Raw genomic sequence first — 20,308 nt, forward strand, 5'->3', positions numbered from 1 at the left:
CTGAAGCTAAGCTTCTAAGTGTTTTTGTTCTAAGTTTTTTCCTTATTCTATCTCTTTAAAGACACTTATTATGCCTCACATTTTATAGATCTGAAGTCTTGTTTCAAGGAAGTAACTCTTTTTTAAAAGGCACATATATGCTGAGCTTCTTGTTGTGTAATTCTCTTATGAAATGTAAAAGCATTGATCAGCAAAATTTCATGCTGGTCTTTGAAATGATAAGAATCTGCTGAGAACTCTTAAGCACTGAAAACCTATGTGCCCTGTGCTCCTAAGAAGGCAGATCTTCATGACCTGGGAGCCAAAAATTTCCAAGGATCATTTACCTGAAATCTCCTGGCATCATTTGCAAGGTGCTATTCTGCACCTGTAAAGATACAGGTTGCTCTTTATTCTTCTTTCTTCTTTTCTTGTTGTTGTTGTTGTTGTTGTTATTATTATTATTATTATTATTATTATTATTATTATTATTATTATTATTATTATATGAGTCCCTCTTGGGTGATGAATTCCTGTTCTGAGTTATGTTTTACAATAATTCTGCAAGCTTCACTTTTGGCAGAGGTGAGTTAGGGATGGCATTGAGGAACTCAATACTTCCTAATTTCTACTAGGGAGGCAAAATCTGCCTGTTCTACGCACAGAAAAGAACAAAATCCCTCTCTGGCTGGAACACATCCTGTCATTTCAAGAGACCTGTGATATTTACAGGATGCTGATGGAAAGACCCTCTTCAGCATGATGCTGTGAGAACAGTAAAAGGACACGGTATCATAAACATTTGCTCCTCTTTCTTCTATTGCCACACATATACTTCCTCTCCATCGATATTTTCCTGAAAAAGATTTATCCAGGGTGGCTGAGGAAAAGTCTGGTGAGAGCTGTTCATTTAGGATTCCTCCACCACTGAAAAAGAATGAGGAATGCCTTCACTGTCACCTCCCATTGCTACAGAAAGAACCCAGACGATCAGCTTAGGTCAGAACATTTCAAGGATGCTAAAATCAGTGAAATTAGTTTGGGAAAGAATGTAATATTCCTGTCTTTCTCATATTTCTTCTCCTACATCTGAAATACAACAAGCAAATTTTGCAAAATGCTGTGGAGTGAGGCAAATCCCTCCTGATGAGACTTTCAGCAAAATGTGAAAGTGCAGGTGAGGCACACAGGGCTGCAGGGCTGGAAAGGAGGAATTTGCAGTTCTGGAAAGGAGGAATTGCAGCTCTGAGCTTCCCTGCATCATGTAATCAGATCATGCAGACACCTAGTAAACAAGGGGTGTAAAAGAAGGATGCAAACCATAATTACAGGCAAGAGTCAATCAGCTTTGAAGAAATGCTGGGACATGAATTAGAGATGGCCAGGAATTGTGAGTTAAGCCTCTTTCAACCACAGCCATTAACAACGTGTAAAAGGCCTGCTGAAAAAAATCAATACATAACTGTAGCATTTATCAAGTTTATATAGATTTGTGTTGTTCCTGTCTAATTTGGATGGCCTTACCAAAGAGATGTTCACAAGTGGGGTATCAAAACAGCACCAGGGAGGCAATTTCCTTATTTTGTTTAATCCTCTTGGTGTTCTATTGAGGAATAAGATCAATGTTAGCTTCAGATTGTTTGAAAAGAGATTGTTATTGATCAGAGATCCATGGCTGTGCATGTCAGAGTGCTGTGTAAGACTTTCCATATATGAATCTTCTATGTGGCTTTTCCACTTATATTTAATTCTTTGTGCCAATGCTTTATCACTTTTTCCAATTACACACACACAAGAAAAAGCTATATATAATATAAATGATAAGCAAAAAATAACATTTCGAATATGCACTGGAGTTTGTTTACATTCTACTTTTATCTTGAGGGTACTGGTTTTGCTGATGGGAAAAGAGAAAGCCAACAGAAGAGCTAAGAAATAAAATAAAAACCTGAACGAATGTTTCCAAGGGGCAGCCTGAGATCAAATTTGCTTAAATTGCAATCCATCTTAAATTAAAAATAAAAAAATAATAAAAAATAAAAAAACCCAAAACCTTAAAAAAAATTTAGTGCCTACAATGCTTGCAAAGTCAAATTTCACAGCAGTCATCTTGCATGAGATACTAGCAGTGAGAATTCTCTTACTGTAAGATTACACAAAATACAAAGCAATCTGTGACCCAAATATTGTTTTACTGTGCATCACTGACATTCTTCACACAGGATAAAATATTAAATGGAAAAAGAATTTAATTTTCTGAAGGTTAGTCCATCACCTCTCCAACTCTCAGTATTTTCTCCCTGCTTTCTGCTCTGAATATTTTGAAAGATAGAGAACAGAAACCCAGAAAAATATTGCAGTAGTGCAAGGAGGCAAAATTAAGACATCAATTGCATGAAACATAAAAAGTAACGCGACTAAAAGGTGCAGCTTCCTTTTAGTGACTTGAAAACAAAGCAAAAGCAATGTACACAGCAAAAAAAAAACAGTCCCATGAGCACATTTTCAGGATGGGGCTTGCACAGAACCTCAGAGATGCTGAAGTTGGTGTGGCAGATACTTTTACTGCTGTAGGAATTCCAGCTAATGATCTGCCTCCCAGGGCTTGTTAGGATTATCTTCCTTGTTCTTGTTATACTCATTTGAGTAGTCATTTTGTAATTTTTCCCCCCTGTTTGGAGTTAAGAAGCCCTATTTAGCCAAATAGGTCTTTATAGAAGCTGCTCTGCCATGTAATCAAAGTGTCTTACAAAAGGCTGCTCTTCCAGAAACATCAAATTAGCTCATTAGCTCCATTTTTTTTCTTTTCTACACCCTTCATAAAAAACCTAAAAGCAAGTGGTTAAAGGAGAAACAACAAACCTCATGCTGGGTGCACTGCTGGTGGGAATCATTGTTTAATTAATCCAGAGGCAATTTAATTCATAAACAGGCTTAAACAGATACTAGGAATAAATTAATCTTTTAACTGATTTTGTAAATACTATGTGATATCAAAGTATAATTGTGGAAGAGGTGTAAGAAGATTTTTTAGATTTCATTTTAACATTGAAATATTTTTAATAAGTAGGGGTAGATTAGGGGTAGGGATGGATGTATGCCCACATTCTTCTTTAGAACGGGTTCTGGTGCAAGGTGGACTCCAAAAGTCAATGCATCACCAGGAATGCTGAAGATGCAATTTAGATCTTCTACAAGTTGTATTGCTGCTTATGACTCTCCCTGGGAAATTGAATTCACTATACAGTCCCCCTTGTAGCAATTTCCCCAAGGCAAGCAATAAACACTCTGGAAGTTATGGAAGCAAAGGGGAATGGAGCAAGTGAGGATTGCTCAAATTCCATAGGAAACCCCAATTCCAATTTACTCAGGGCTGAAAAGGCCCAGCCCAATCTATGTGTGCACATGAAAGTTGCAGCTGCACAGAACAGCACCAGTGGGATATTTGTTATGAGAAATTTCTTATTAGCCTGGCTTTGCATGAAAGCACCTTTCTGCCTCCTCACCATCCCCTCACGAAAAATGCAGCAGCAGATTTACTAATCTGAATGAGAAAAAGATTTCAGATCTACCAGTAGGGCACAAATGAGGATTTCTGGCTTCCTTCTGTTCTGCTGGGATGCAGAAAATTCAGTGGCTTTTGTTTCCACTTTGTGCTGCAGTGCAGTTTGATGCAAATGACTGAGCTAAAAATGAGTATAACTAGACCCAGCCTGTCTATCTCTGCTTCTATTTCTCTTTGTCAGCTGTGCCTTAAAAGAACAAATACATTCCAAGCTACCTTCCCAACCCTCCCTTCCCCAGTGAACCACACAGCTACCCAAAATATCATCCCTTGTAAACACTGTGGCTGTTTAGGATAAGAGATGCTTCCTCTCCCACTTCTTTCAATTCACAAGGAGTTTTTAATTAATCTCTTCAATTCGGTTCTCATGAGAATAAAGCTATTACAATGGCATTGGTTAAAATTACATGTTTATTTTAACAAGAGCCTTCCCAACTTCTCAGCTATTTTGAGGGATTTAGAGTTGTACGTTTCTGAAATAAACACTCCCTCCTTTTCCTCTCCGTTCTCTTTTCTGTTGATGAAAAAGTGAGGTAAAATATTGGCATCATTTGGATACAAGAAAACATAAAAGCTAAAAGAACCAGGATTAAGCGAAAAGCTATGTAATGCTATTAGAACTGAATCAAACAAATGTAGCAAACATTTTCAGACTTTTAAAACTTTAATTGCTTTTTAATAATTGAAATTATCCGATTATCATCTCTGTTTATGAATACTGTTTCTAAACATAAATCCAAGTTCCAGATAAGCACAACATTTATCCAGCTGTTATCTGTTCCTGATCATCTCCTCTTTACTTTTCCTCTTTCTGCCAAATAGACCAGACCTGTTGTTGCTACTGTTAAAGAAAGTTTCATGGAAACACAGCTTTTGCATTCTGCATTATTTGGTTAATGCAATTTTAGCATCAGCACACTTTTAGCATATTTATATTCTATAATGTCCAGGGACCCGGTATGAATTTTAGGAAATTTCACTCAGACCTCAGAAAAAAATCAGACATCAACAAAAGCTATAACCACTAAATACCTCGCAGATGATTATGTAATTATATATATATATATATATATATATATATATATATATAATTCTGCTCAGCCTGGCTCATGTAGAGCACTATATTTCTGTGAGACTGTAGACTGGCGAGGCACACACTGAATTTGGAAGAGCTGGCTGAGCACTCCAAGCAGCAGAACGTTATAAAAGACACATTATGTTCAGTTGCTGAGAATAGACCAAGACAGGGATTCATTTTGGCTTTGGATACCGTGAGATCTTAGCAACAAACCCAGTGCACAGACAAAACCATCTCCACCAACTTCTGCTCTCCAGCTCTTTCTGAGGGGACAGGGCCAGCAGGACACCCCCATGGGCCAGGACATGACCAGGGGACACAAATTGGCCCCACCCAGGTTCAAAGGCAGAGCGGATGCTCCCAGGCTGGCCCAGCAGGGCATGATGAGATGAGGATCCCTTCCAGCTCCTGGCACAGGGCTCCTGGCCTTCTGTGGGGTCAGAGTTTGTCTGCAGTTAATCTTTAATTACTTTCCAGCTGTCATTTTAAATAAATAAATAAATATATAAATAAATAAAATTTAAAATATATATTTATATTTTATATACAATATAATTATAATATTATATATTCTTATATTGTAGTATATGTATAATGATAATATATAATATATATGTTCTTACATTATATATATATTATATTTATTTAAGTATATCTATATGTAAATAAATAAATAAATAAATATATTTCTAGATGAATATATACATCTATACCCCCTGCACTATACATACAGGAATTTCTTGCAATCCCCCATTCAGAAAGGCAGTGATTTCAGTCTCAGGGTGAATGCCATCAGCCTACTTGGCTCTCACAGGCTGGAGCTGAGCCAAAAGGATTTTTTCCAAGCTAGTGACAGTCTGCCCAGGCTGCAGAGACATGCTGGTTCCTCCTCTGTGTCAGGACATGAGGAGAAGTGTGGGAACAGCCACTGTAATTTGGAGGTGAATAGGAGACTCAACAGAGGCCAAAATATATTCCAAAACAGCTGAAAAATACAAAACAGCTCAAGAAAACACAGACAAAAATTTGTAATAAAATTCCCTTTGGAAAATGCAGCAAAAGCTATTGCTGGTGTTTATTTTATATATTGTTAAGGCCTTTATAGAGAGAAGGTTAAAAAAATTCATAATGCTAGCAAGGTTATTTGGGGGTAATGCAGACAGTGCAAATTTTATGTGAGATGGAGCTGAACTTTGTCTATTTAACTTCCTCACACCGAAGTCAGTACTTCTCAGCTTTACAATTCAAACTAGCCCTGGGTTTCTTGCTCCTAAAACTAAATTCTCAGTACTTCATACACAGGGACAGAGGTCACTATATCTTCCATTGGGTGAGTCCTTCACTTCAAAAAACAATGAAGTTATCATTGCCATTTTTGAGGATGAAATATGCTGGAAAACCATTTAATTTCTAGAGAGAAGCATCTAAAAGCCACAAGCACTCCCAATTCCCTTTAGACAGGTCACTGCCCTGTAAAACAGCACAGCCCCTCAAGGCACAGCTGCTCCTGCTCTACAGCAAAACCAACCCAGTCAAGAAGCCATTTGCAGCAAAAAGTATCCATGAGATTCCTGAATTTATCAATTCTTACGTTGCAGTTTAGCATTGATGTCTCTGATCCCATTGCACCTTCAGCAGGCACAAAATGACATTTTCTCTTCAAATGTGTCCAGAGCTCCATGAAAAAAGGGTGTCAGGTTTTCACCTGGGAAGATGGAACCCATGTTCAGGCAGAAAAGCAATATAAAAATCAATCCGTTTCCAGAGAATACTGAAGCTGAAAAATAAACTGGTTTCACTGTACACCAGTGATCAGAAGCTGACACTTTATTTATGGAAGGCTCAGAAATTTCCTCTTTAGCATCAACAAAAAATTGGATTTGTTAAGTTCAAATAGCCAAAAAAGTCTCAGTGACAAATTAAGCCTTGCTAATTATTATACACACTTCTCCTCAGTGCTGTGACAATCTGGCAAAGGCCACAGACTAAGGGTAAATTCTTCATACAGCAGAAATTCCAACTGTCATGGAATTTCATGTCATGTCTCAGATTTCACTCTGCACTACAGCAAACTTCAGTACTTGCATTTAAAGGGAGAAAAAAGAAAAAAAATCATCCCCAAACACTGCTGCCTTCAAACAGAGCTTGTCATTGACTGTAGAGGCTCTGTTTGTCAGCACTTATTTTTGATGCTACTACTGAGCCTGCAAGAAATAAATTTCTCTGGTTGAAACACTGAACAGTGGGGAAGCTTCAGGAGAGGAACAAAAACCTTACATCACATCAATTTTGTTTGCATTTTAAAGCAAATTTGCCAAGGTAAATTATTTTCAAGGTGAGTTGACAAATAAATATGTTATAAACATAATAAAACATGTTACAAGCATATGTAAATAACATAATAAATATGTTATAAACATAATAAATATGTTATTTCATTAATGCTCCAGTAAAAAAATATAAATAAAAATTCTACATTTTATCAGAAATACTGACTGCCTTCTGCTAAGGTGAAATCTGTCTTTCCTCAGATCCATGTTCTATAGTGCCATTAGGATTTTTTCCTGCAATATGCACTAAAGAAAATGAAATAAGAAATGCTTTGTGAAAAAATCTGCCTTTATATTTCTTATCTTGTCTCTGCTATTATGAAAAAATTATTTCTTCTCCAGAGGAGAGACTTATACTTATGACTCAAATTCCAAGCATTCCCATTTTGTCAAAAATAATTCTCTACAATTTCACAGCAGCTACCAGAACTACCTTTGCAGAGCAGCTGGATGCATGTAGGCCTACAGAATTCCAGGGGTCTTCCCAGACAAAATTCCCCAGGCAAACCACTCTTTGCAAGGAGGGGTCCTCAGGTCATCAGTCAAACTTGAAAATGTCAATTATTACACTTGTTACAGTGAAAGATAAACTACTTTAAGATAATTAGAAGTCTAATTCCTTTTATAACTTAGATTAGGATAATGTAACTGATTATATTCTTAAGATTTTAACAAACTTGAAAGAAATAAAAATCTGTTTAGTTAGTGGTGATCAAAATGACTGTAAATGGTACCACTACAACAAATGAAAAATTTAATATTTTGAAGATAACTTCAATACTTGAAAATATTTAAAATTCATGTGAGAAGCAAATGAAATATCTGTCCATGGACCAATATAAGGCTCCTGTGAACAAAGGTCCATTTAGTCAGGTGGATGCCTGTATTTAACTGAGAGGTGTTTGAAATCACTAGAAATATTTAAATGTAAATGTATATTTACTATCTTTGTTCCCAACTTCAATTTCCACTTTAAAAAAAAAAAAAAAATCAGAATTATTTCAGTAAAATCTGAAAAATGCAGCAGGGCATGTGAGAAGATCAGACAAGTATTCTACCTCATGATACTGAACTTTTTGTGTTTCCAGAAAAGGAAACCTTAGTGGCTCTGAAAGACTCCCTTCATCCTCCCACTGACTCTATTTCTGCCTTCTGAGAGAAATGCTCTTCCTTACACCGAGCTCCTCTCATCCCAGCAAGTGACAGAGCCACATCTCACCCAGCTCCAGGTCCTTCATGAATATTAAAACAAAAGAGATCGTGGGAAGGGAAGCAGAAGATTGGAAAGGACATTTGAGGAAATCCTCTTAAGAATTACTGAAAATACCTTGGAAGAAGAAGAAGAAGGAAACTAGGTCATATCTTCCCCATTTCTTATTCCTTATATTTCAGATAAAATATTTATTTAAAATAATTTAATAAGGAAAATAGAGAGAATAACCAAGGAGAACCTGTAATTTCTGAGGAAATATAGTTTCCTAAGCACTTGAGAGGATTTTTTCTTAAGGCAATGGAAGGAGTTAGGATGAAGGAGAGAAAGGATATCTGAAGAGAAATTGAGTTTTGAAGGCAGATAACTTAACTTACATTCTGACAGATGAGGGACTTTTTTTAACTTCACAGAGTGCAGGTAGAGACACTGAGTCATGTATTTAATGAAGGAAAAAAAAAAAAAAAGCAAACCACAACCACAACCAAAAAAAAAAAAAAACAACCCCAAAAAAACAGAAATGCTAAAAACCTCCAAATGACATTAATAGAGATAATAGAGCTGTCCTGTCCCTATTATGGTAGTTTTAGCAGTAATATCCTCAGAAAGGCTCATTTGCTGCAATATTTTGCGTTTGAAATCCTCCCAGGGATATGAAGCTGTTTAGTCTCCCTTTTCTTAGGTCCTTTTCCTCCTGTTCTCCCCACAGAATATTTGCTTGGTGTCACTTTTACCACACCCTGGAGGCAGACTGGGCTCCAGAGAGCCACTGTGAGCCAGAGGATAGATAATTATGATTTTGAGATTATAATTGTTATGTTATATTATATTTATTATATTATTTTTATTTTTATATTGTTTATATTTATTTGTTAGAGCATTAACTGAAATCAGAATCTCTCTCTAAGATGGTAGGAGATGGGATTTTCATGGATATTAATTAGATTAGATTCCACTGAAATGCATAGTAAACCTTTTTTCCCCCCTAATATTCCAGGTGTTTGAAAATCACTTTATCGTCTGTAAAAGGAAAAAAATATTTCATTCATTTCCCCTCAGAATTCCTTCTGTCCCTTCCTACCATTTTCTGGTTATCTGTAGTTTTATAATGAGTTCAAAACCTGTTAATCTGGATTTGGCTGGAGAATGCAAACATGGTATTGCTGTAACCACAGGTGCTCACAGATGGGTAAAATCATCTTCATGTACAACATTTTTATCATTTCTGGGGAAATATATACTCCACATTCATCTGGCAACAACCCCGTCCTCCATGGCTTCCATCAGGCAGGTCATACAACCTTTATTATTAAGAATCTGAATAAATTTTAAATAATATATAAACTTTCTGGGACAACATGAATGTTGTGCATCACGTGGGTGATAATTAATGTTGTCTTTTTGGTGGTACAAAACAGAAACCACGGATATTTTAATCACAGAATGATTTTCTCTTCCTTAGTGCAATCAGAATTCATTTTATCCATTTTACTCAAATTACCAGGAGTAAAGTAGTCCCATAAATAATCAGATAAATTTGTTTTTTTATTAATTTTTTATATGAAGGGTCTATTTACCCTTCACTAAGTGTCTTGGTCTTTGCTAGATAAGGGGAAAACAATACAAAAGCAAACCAGCCAAACAAATCCCAGAGAATTTTATATTTACACCAAAATAATTGCTGCAAATTTTTGAATAAAACAAAGTTTATACATAAATTAAAATGTCAGACTAGCTTGCTTTGATTTTTTGGCAGTTGAGAGTTTGGATACCAGAAATGGATGATCAGGAAAGATGTATAAGCTGACAAATTTACATGGATTTTACATAGGATATTTAAAAAAAAAAAAAATCCCTATCATTTCATCAGCACCAAAAAGCATTTCAGACCCACCTTGTGACATTCTGCAAAGATAGTTGCAACAAAAACATATTCACAAATCGCAGGAATGCAATCAGCACCCACCACAGAGCAATTTTCTTAGACTTGCTTCTTTCTATTTTCTTTACAATACTCTGTGTATTTTAATTCTGTATACTATGCTCTTACTGTACATTTATGTGCACAAACACAAAAGATGGATCTTTCTTATCTCCTCTCTAAGGAAATCTCATTTTCCTTTTATTTGAGAGAATGCTCAAGATTCACGGCTAGAACACAAGAGCAACTTCCCTGCAGGCACCATGGAACCAACCCCCAGAAATTCCTCTCATTTGAAACCCCTGCCAAACCAAAAAAAAAAAAAAAAAAAAGAGGAAAGACAATGACCAACCACTTCAACTGCACCCCACGGTCAGAGATGAGCATTACTGAGCAGAACAAGGATGAGAGCAGGATGTTTTTCCTTCCTGGTAACTCGTGTGCGGCTGCAGGTTGGATTTCTGGCGCTTTAGTTATTGCTCACACAACGAGGTTTCTCCTGTTGCTCAAAACATCCTGTCAGCACAGCTGACCCCAAATGACCACAGGGATACCCCAGACCTTCTGGAGGTCATGCTGAGCAACAAAAGCTGGAGGAAGAAGGAAGAGATGGAGTTCAGAGCTTGGCAATTTTGATCCCTAGACACCATTCAATGTGCGGGAGCTTTGCTCTCCTGGGGATGCTGAACCTGCCTACCCATGAGAAGATGAAAGAATTCTTTGCTGTGCTTTGCTTGTTTGTGCAGCTTTTGCTTTAGGCTGTCCTGATCCCAGCTCATGAATTTTCTCCCTTTTACCCTTGGAGTTTTCTACCAGTGGGGAGGAACAAGTGGATGAGGGGGGCTGAGCTGACCTCCAGGGATAAATCACAGCATGTGCTGCAGCTGTGTGCACAAGTGAGAGGATCCAGAAAAAGCCACAGTTTCCCACTGTGGGAATCCAGAGCTTCCCTCTGGCTGCCCTGGAAGGTCTGGGACCCTGGCAGGGGGTCAGGAACCCCCTGGACAGAGCCCCCAGAGACACTGTCTGTGATCTCTGTCCATGGAAAAGAGTTTTCAATCTTACAGGATGAATTACCAGCTCTGAGTGTTTGATATAAGTAAGAATTAAGTGTGGCATGAGTGCAAAAGTAAAATTTTAGGATTCTAGATGAGGGGTCCAAAGGGGACAAGATGGAGGAAATTGGGTGTGTCTTGTCCTTTTTCTCCTTCTTCATGCCCTCCATGTTTCACTGCAGTGTTGGCATTTTTCTGTTGGTTTAGGCTGGGGACACACTGTTCAACGTAGGTGACAGATATTGGCACATTATTGTAAATCCAGCCCAGGGAGTTTCTGGTATTTAATGTTTGTAACATCCCACTGAGGGCAGAGCCCCACACGCTGCCCTGCAGGACAGAGCTGGGCAGGGCAGCAGAACATGTTAGAGATAAACAGAATAAACAACCCTGAAACCAGCACAGACCAATTATGGCTTCTGCTTTGGCAGCGGGGCAGAGAGACAGAGACTCTCTACAGTCTCGGGATCATCAATACTACAGATTCTGACATCCCACCCCATGGGATTCAGCAGGCAAGCTGCCACACCATATTAACACCCTAACAGCTCAAGTCAGATGAGCTCAGATGAGTTTACACACACTCTGGAAACCAAAGCCAAAAAAAAGCTTGGATGACCTCAAAAGGAGGTGCTCAGACCACAGTGAATAATATTCATGAGGCTTGGCTGGCCCAGAACAAAACAGCACCAGTGAACCACAACTGTATGAAAGACAAATCAATTTGTTGGGAGCTACTCTGAAATAAGATATTTCCCTCCAGAGAGAGGTCACACCTTCAGAAACCTCTCCTCTTCCTCAGCAGTTACCCGGCAAATAATGAGGAATAACTCCTCAGTGCTGCCCCTCAGGGAGCAACATCCCCCATCACCTTTGAGGGAAAATAAAAGACTTGGGATAAGAAATTTGTAGGTGGACCTTGTAATCTTGAAATTGAGAGCCCTGGAAAGCAGCCGGCTGTCCTACCCAATAAGCACAAAAACGAAATAAAACAAAAAAAAAAAATAAAAAACTCTTCCAGGAAATGGAGAGCAGAAATTTATGATAAATATTGTTTGGGATGAATAATTCACCCAGCTCTAATTATAAGTACAGGGCTCTGGAACATTATTGTTGAAGAGCATCCCATAAGCTTCTAATATCAGCTGAAAAAGAAGATAATATCTGGCATATTTAGTGCTAAATTACACATTAATAAAAACCATTATTGTATAGGTATTTTCCCATCTATTTGTTTGGGAGTTCTACAGTGTGTTTTATACACATGGAACTGGGAGACTTCCTAGTGATAAAATGTACCAGAAATGGGAAATTCAGACACTTTCTGGGAAGGTCACCTGTTTTCCCTGTTTTCCTGATTTAGAAAATATTTTTTCTTATAAATAGAAGAGAAGATTCAGAAAGAAGGGATCCTAGAAATTAAACCCACAGTAAATACAGAGCAAGTAAAGGGCTAAAATGGAAAAAAAAAAAAAATCAGCATTACCGTCCTTTCATATTTCAAAACTGTGAACAGCCATTAAGAAAATGCTGTACCAAAGTGGATTTTCTCCTCATTTCTACTCCTGTGGGTAGATCAGTGGAGAGTGCTGATTTTGGATGCCAGGGAAAATTATTGTGCCACCAAAAGTTCTAGGTTAAGATGTAAGATGGACCACAGGTCACAAAACCAAAACAGAAAAATTTCCTACTTCTTTCCTAATACTAAAAGTAATTTTCAATTATGAATATTCTTTTTTTAATAACTTCTTATAATAAATTTTAGTAACACTGGAATACAAAGAACTTCTATATTCTGCTTATGGGCTGATATTTTACTTTTTCCACTACTGCATTACAGGTGCACTGTGCCTGCTTTTTGTGGGGGAGGGATTTGCAGTTTTAGAAGTGAAGAGCTCAGATATCTTATTTTCTGATTTAACTGTGACTAATTGCAATGCAGAACAGATGCACCAATACTGCTTTGGATAGCAGCTTCACAAATACCACATATGGTTTTTTTATACTTTTAATTAGCACTTCCTTCCAGAATATATGTGATGAGATTATTTGAAATTGTGGAAGTCCCACAAGACCATGCAATATCATTCCATGCAAATGCCTTCTAACATGCCCCTCCATCTCCAAGGTGCAGAAAATACCTCAGAACCCTGCATTAGTGTGCAAAATGCCATTAAAAATATTATCCATTGTGGGTCTCAAATTCAATTAAAGAGAGAAACAGAGAGTTTCTAGTCAGGCAGAAGCCTGGGAAAGAGTTGGAAAATAATGTAAATAATTCTTTATGTCTCTTGTTATTCACATTGTTTATAGTTAAGTTCTATCACTGTGCATCAAGCACTTTGCACCAATGCTCTGAGTTGTTTTCACTTCAGGACCAATGGAGTTGGTCCTTACGAAGCTCTGTATAAAAGCGCAGTATATTTTAAATAAACCAGAGTTTTACTCTCACAACCTTCTAAATCAAAGTCTTCTCATTCCCATCCTGCCTCAACAGCAACACTCCATTAAAGTGCATTGCCATTTGCCTGAGGATAAAACAGGCAGAGCAGCTCATTGGGCAGTTTGCCTGGGCTTTCTTAAATTTATTCAAGTCTTCAATTTTCCAGCTCCTTCATTGCTGATGAGGAGCCCTGAACAGATCACAGCACATGCTGGGCTCCCAGGTGCTGGATGTGGTAGGTGTGTGCCAGTCTTCACCCAAACTTGTTTAGGTAGATCTAAATCTCTCCACCATGCCAAGGTACTCCATCCATTTGTAAAAAACCTTTGTGGCTACACTTCTGCCTTCAGACTGATACTTGGAACATTCTTGTGGCCTCCCACTCAGTTGGGGAATTAAAACATAATATATTAAGTAATTTCATAACAATTTTTCTAATTATTTTCTCCTGACTATCTTGGACATTGTCCCTTATCTTGCTCCCAGCTCAGTGGCAGCATTAACATTTACACTTTTCTCTGAGGGTGGATTCACATATGTTCTTTCCTGAACAGTTTCTGAGCTTGACAAAGTCTCATAAGCAACCAAATGCCATTTTGGATGGAGCAGAGTGAGCCAAAATACAATTCTCTTGAATATATGATGACATTTTTTTTCAGACTGAATGGAACTGAGTTTCTTTTCTGCAGTATCCCAGGCAAAGAGGATGATAATCTTGATATCTAGAAGAATTGTTTAACCAAATCCCTCTTCACACACCAGTTGGAGTCATCCAAAACTCCTCTTCTTGCTGAACACAGCCCTTAAACCCAACTGTTGATTTCACTTATATTCATGTTATTATACAAAACTACCACTCACAGATGCTACCACATAAAATTGCAGACAAACAGAAACAGATGAATGTGTAGATAAATGCACAACACACATTTAGATATGGGGAAGAAGGAACAAAAATAAAACACAACACAAGCTGTGATCATCACCATGGAACTTACCTGAAAAATGGTGATATCAAAAAACTCTCCTGGGGAACATCTTGTCTGAGGTCTGCCATGGAAACTGGAGTATGGCTGTGCCATCAGAGTTCTGATCTTTTCCAAAAGCAGAGATGTGACAGGCACTGCCACCCCCTGCCACTCATTGACAGGTTTGGGATGTATACTGATGGGGAAAATGCAAATATTGAGAAGTTTCATAATTTGTTTTCCTTGAGAAAAGAAAGTTATGTAAAATAACTGCTTGATGCTTGGCTTTTTTCCTGTCACTTCTCTTCAGCAACAGTACAAATAACTTCACACCTTTGTTCTGGGAGCCTGTTTTCCCTCTGACAAACACTGCAGATACATTTTTGAGGTGGTAATGTGACCCTTTTGTACAAAAATCATGTGATAAATGCAACTTGTTAAACCAACTTAATAAGGGAAATACAAGCAAGGTTAGTTTAGTTTAATATCATATTTTACATCTTGCCCAAAGAAGTCACAGAAGCCCCATATAAGGCAATATATTGGCAGCAAAGAATTCATTTCTGGACCAAGAGCTCTCAACTTTTCTCTTTCAGCTAATCCTACTCAAGTCCACAAGTGTAGAAAGAAGGATGGATGAATTCATTTCAGTACCTGGTATCAGAATTTGGCTATGCATATTGGTGAATGAGATCTAAAGGATAACTGCCCTGTGTGCTAATTGCCTTCATCAAAGCTGCCAGTTCTTTCAACCACAGAGAGTAGAGTAATTTAAATATTTCTTTTAGTGAATGGTTTGCTTTGCAGACACAGTGACATGAAGTGTATGTGTGCTGAGACAGCATTTTTAGATTAAAATGCTTTTCTCAAAATAGGCAATGAATATAAGATGCAAAAAAGTCAGAACTGTCCTACTTTTACACAGGGGTAGTGGAGCCATTGGCTTCCCAAGTTTCTGGCAATTTTTCCCCCCAAATTTAAAAAAATTGCTCTGAATGCTGATCAAATAGCTTACTAGCTTCTGCTTTTGTTTACAAAAGAAAATTGATCTAGGATAGCTCAAAGTGAAGTCACTCTAGAAACCCAGGAGCACCTGAACATGTTGAGCAGTAGAGAGAGCCCCTTATTTGTAGCAGCTCATAATGATTGGATGCCCAAATGCTGTTTGACCTCTGAATGGTCTGTAAATTCCCAAATTACAAATTTCTATAAATCAATCACCTGTTTTTGAAATTTTATTTTTGCTCCTGCTTATGCTTATGTCAGAGGAGGGCTGGGGCTGTCACCAAGTCACTGGTAAAGCCATCAGTGCTGCTAGGATTTGGTGTCACACTGCACCAGATGACTGTGGTGGTAAACAAAACAGCTTCACAACAATCCAGCAGGATAAAATTCAAATAAATCATCAGGCATTCCAATTTACCAGCCCTACAGCATTTTTCGGGGCCGTGTTCAAAACACTCCCTTTCCACCCCCAGCATTTTCCCTTTACAACCTGTTGAAATAACAATGTCTACAATTACAGGGTCATTTGTTATGCATGATATAATAGACTGCAAATATAAAAAGGCATTATCATTACTTTTGTCCTTTGTTCTTCCAGGCCAGAATATTGCATAGTTCTTTACTTTGACATTTATTGCTTTTAGATTGGTAATAGAATGGTTTGTGTTGCTCATTATCTTGAATGATGACAATATTAGAGTTTGGGGAGCCTGCGTTCCCTGTTAAGTAAAGTAAAGGCTTCATATAATTTACCAAAGGTTATTACTGGACAATTACCCACAATACAGTTCAAGTCTAATAAACGTTAGCCACATTCTCTCTTAAATACCACATCTGGAGTGTGGTTCCTAGGAAACTGCAGAGAATGATTTAAGGCATTTATGTACCTGGAAGGAGGAGGGGAGTTTATCTGTGCATATGCATCTACATGGCTTTTTATGGGTTTTTGGTGGTCACTAATTGATATGTGGGTTTGGTGTTTATTACTGGGTGTCCTTAGGGAAGGGAATTAATTGAAAGATATACCTAGCTGGGACTCTGAGACTAGAATGGAAGGGGAGGAGGGATAAAGTATAAGCTCAGTTTTCAACCTTAATATTGGGAATAATGGAGTAATTTCATATTTAAATTCCTAAAAATTATATCAGGTTTTGGCTTGAGACTTTACATAAGTTCTTATACAACAGCCTAAAGTATTAAATTTATCGGTCAGCAAGGCATGAAATTCAGAGCCTGATTCTATCCTTCCATCCCTTCTATCACTGACCATGGTCAGCATCTCCAAAGCAGCAGCAGGGCCCTGTTCTGGACACACTTCCTCACCTGCAGCCAGGGCTTGGCTCCATTCCTGGGGAGAGTGACTGAGGGTTTTCCACCTGGGAAACTTCCTGGGCTGGGATCCTTGACAATCCCCTCTGTGTCTGAGACTCTCAGATGTTTACATGAGTATAACACTCTGTACACAGGCACACACATGTATGCAAACAGCATTTTTTTCCCTGTCCCTTTTCTGTTTGCTACTCCAGTTTGCCTGCAGGCATTTATGTTCAATTTATGTTTATCAGTTCATTTCTCTAGCAGCTGCACTTTCAATGAAATGTTTTTATTTGGTGCCAAGTAATAGTAGCTGGAGTTATTTGCCCTATGAATCTTGGTAGATTAGTTTTTGTAATTTACATACATATCCAATTGCTACCAATTTTCACTGACAGTTTTCTCTTTGGACTTTTTTTCATTTCTATTTTTGAACTGTAACAGTTTCTGACGTACAGCTCTCTGCAAACTTTATGATATGCCCTGCATTATTATAGTTATCTAGTAATGCAAAAGTGAGAGAAAACCTTTAACTCAAAATGTTAAAACAGTCTGCAGAAAATGAAGTTAATGTTTCATGAAATAAATGTCATAATACAAAAAGACTGATTTTAATGGAAATTTGCTCAAAGCTTCGGATGTTTCTTTTCTGGCTGACACCAGTTACTATTCCTCACATGAATCACCAAGCCCAGAGTGATTAGGTAGCTGGTCCTCCCTAGGGCAATAAATAACTGTGGAACTGCCCAGATGTGCAGTTATGAAGGTGTGAGATGAGCCCGTGGGTGTGAGTGACACACCTGCAGTGGGTTTGCTCTCAAGAGGGAGCACACTGATGCCTGGGATTCCTGATGCTGTAAGAGCCAGAAAAACCCTAAAACCAGGATGATGATCTTGCATGAAAGGCTGGAGCAGGTGTTGAGGGAGAGCAAAGAAGCACACAATTGCATCACTTGATATTGCAAAGGGTGGGCAGGTGCAGGCAGCTTTGCTCAGCGTGGGCCCAACACAGACATCTCCCAGGGTGAGCGGAGGCTTTCCAGGAGCTGCTGTGGTGTGGGAATCCAGAGCTTCCCTCTGGCTGCCCTGGCAGGTCAGGAACCCCCTGTACAGAGCCCCCAGAGACACTGTCTCTGATCTCTGTCCATGGAAAAGAGTTTTCAATCTTACAGGATGAATTACAAGCTCTGAGTGTTTGATATGAGTAATAATTAAGTCTGGCATGGGTGCAAAAGTAAAATTTCAGGATTCTAGATTAGGGGTCCAAAGGGCACAAGATGGAGGAAATTGGGTGTATCTTGTCCTTTTTCTCCTTCTTCATGCCCTCCATCTTTCACTGTAGTGTTGGCATTTTTCTGTTGGTTTAGGCTGGGGACACACTGTTCAACGTAGGTGACAGATATTGGCACATTATTGTAAATCCAGCCCAGGGAGTTTCTGGTATTTAATGTTTGTAACATCCCACTGAGGGCAGAGCCCCACACGCTGCCCTGCAGGACAGAGCTGGGCAGGGCAGCAGAACATGTTAGAGATAAACAGAATAAACAACCCTGAAACCAGCACAGACCAATTATGGCTTCTGCTTTGGCAGCGGGGCAGAAAGACAGAGACTTCCTACAATCTTGGAATCATCAATACCTCAGATTCCAACACTGTGGGATTTCAGTGAGCACAGAAACTGCACAGACCTGTTCAGACTCATTTCACCCCCTGGACACAGCAAGCCTGGCCCCCACCTCCCATCTTGTGCACAGCAACTGGATGTGATGCCTAAAGATTTCAGCTTTTACATGTGTCTCATAGCCCTGTAGACTATTAATATGTGGTTATGCAGCTTCTGGTATTTTTCCTACCCTTTCTGTTAGGTTTTAGAGAAATTAGCTAACCTTCCAACAGATTCCTGAAATGCCATTTAGTCTTATTTTCAAGAAGAGGGCCAACAAGAAGAACATTTTGTTTTCCAATCTGAGGGGAAATAACAAGAAATGGGGCAAAGAAGCCCTGGACCAACTCCAGTGAGAAAGTATCTGGGGGGAAAATTACCTAACTAACTGCTCTTCTAACTGGACAATGTTTGTTAGATATGATAATTTGTTAAACTTGCAAAAATTGTAGAAATTTGATATCGAGTGTGCCCATAGCCCATAACTATGGATGCACCTGGGAGCTCCCAAGAAGCGCTTTTTTATCTTACCATTTTAATAATGTTGCAAGGGGCTTTATCTTGTGATATCAGGCAGGAGATACGTAACAAAATCTCAATGTGTTTGGTGTAGGGCTCAGCTTGGTGAGTGCAGCTCATGATGTCTGACAGGAGGGGACCTGCAAACAGAAGTTTTTGTTAAAATCTGGAAAGCATCAGGTGCTGGGTCCCTGGAGAAGGCACTAGGGACCTGCAAACAGAAGTTTTTGTTAAAATCTGGAAAGCATCAGGTGCTGGGTCCCTGGAGAAGGCACTAAAAATTGCCCTCAGAGTGTCCCTCCCAGACCTGCAATAACACAGAAGGAATTCCTGAGGATTTTCAACATAGCCTGAGCAACTTAGAGATACAAAATTAAATCAATCTGCTTGTTACTTCCACCTGTTTTCAAGACTTCAGCTTAATTTTAAAAAGCACAATGGGAGCATGCATAATGAACAGGTCGAGACTTTCAACTTTGCTTGTCCTCTGAGCTAGAAACTGGGAGTGAATTCCACTGCACAGCAAAGATAGAAGGTAGCAGGCAGCTTTAGACAGCTTTCCCACATGAGAAAAGAAATTAATTCCTCCAGGTCTGTGTATCTTGACAAAAAACAAAACAAAACAAAACAAAAAAAAAAAAAAAAAAAAAAAAAAACCCAAAACTATAAAACTTTTTTCATGTACTGTCATCTTTCAATAAATGAAAATAAAAAATTCAGAACAACTTGTGATCAAATCTAAGCAATAAAAAAAGGCAGCTACATTCTGATGAACAGTTGCATTCAAAAAAACAACAGGAACCTTCAGCTGTGGAATTTTACAATATAGCATGTTCTAAAGACACTTTTTTTTCCTTTCAATATTGAGGCAGGATACTCATAAAGCTGGGGAGACTGCTCAGAATCTTATAACTGAGCTGCACATGGGCTAGAATTCAGCCAGAAGAGAGAGCAGTAACTCCACAGCCAAGCTCCAGTCACTAGAAAAGACTCTAAATCAAGCAAGGGCAAGTACTATTGATGCTGCCTTCCCCCAGCTGGATACTGGTGATGAATGCATTCCAAATGCCAATAATCTCAACCTTTTTCAGCTTTGCATTGTATTATTGGCAAACACCTTGCTGCTCTTTGCCACCTCTCTGCCATTGGGTGCCTGCCCATCTGGGCTTGCAAGCATTTCTTTGTTTTCCCTTTCCACTGGCTGCTCTTATTTCCCCAACGCCCAGGCAAACGTGGCAAGCTTCTCAAATTAAAGTGA

At 38.6% G+C, this 20,308-nt stretch overlaps 1 protein-coding gene across 1 annotated transcript in view; it reads right to left on the reverse strand.

Moving 5' to 3' along the window:
• LOC116184031 (uncharacterized) overlaps nt 1-20,308 on the reverse strand; it is a 169,119-nt gene that overhangs the window by 22,528 nt on the left and 126,283 nt on the right. Inside the window, exons 6-7 of the mRNA XM_085564632.1 lie at nt 19,063-19,190; nt 14,580-14,745 (exon numbers count right to left, since the gene is read on the reverse strand). Coding sequence (XP_085420758.1) covers nt 19,148-19,190 — 43 coding nt within the window. The 3' untranslated portion in view covers nt 14,580-14,745; nt 19,063-19,147. The remainder of the gene's footprint in view (nt 1-14,579; nt 14,746-19,062; nt 19,191-20,308) is intronic.

Source organism: Lonchura striata, chromosome 1 (genome assembly GCF_050655825.1).
Source record: "Lonchura striata isolate lonStrDom1 chromosome 1, ASM5065582v1, whole genome shotgun sequence".
Taxonomy (NCBI): domain Eukaryota; kingdom Metazoa; phylum Chordata; class Aves; order Passeriformes; family Estrildidae; genus Lonchura; species Lonchura striata.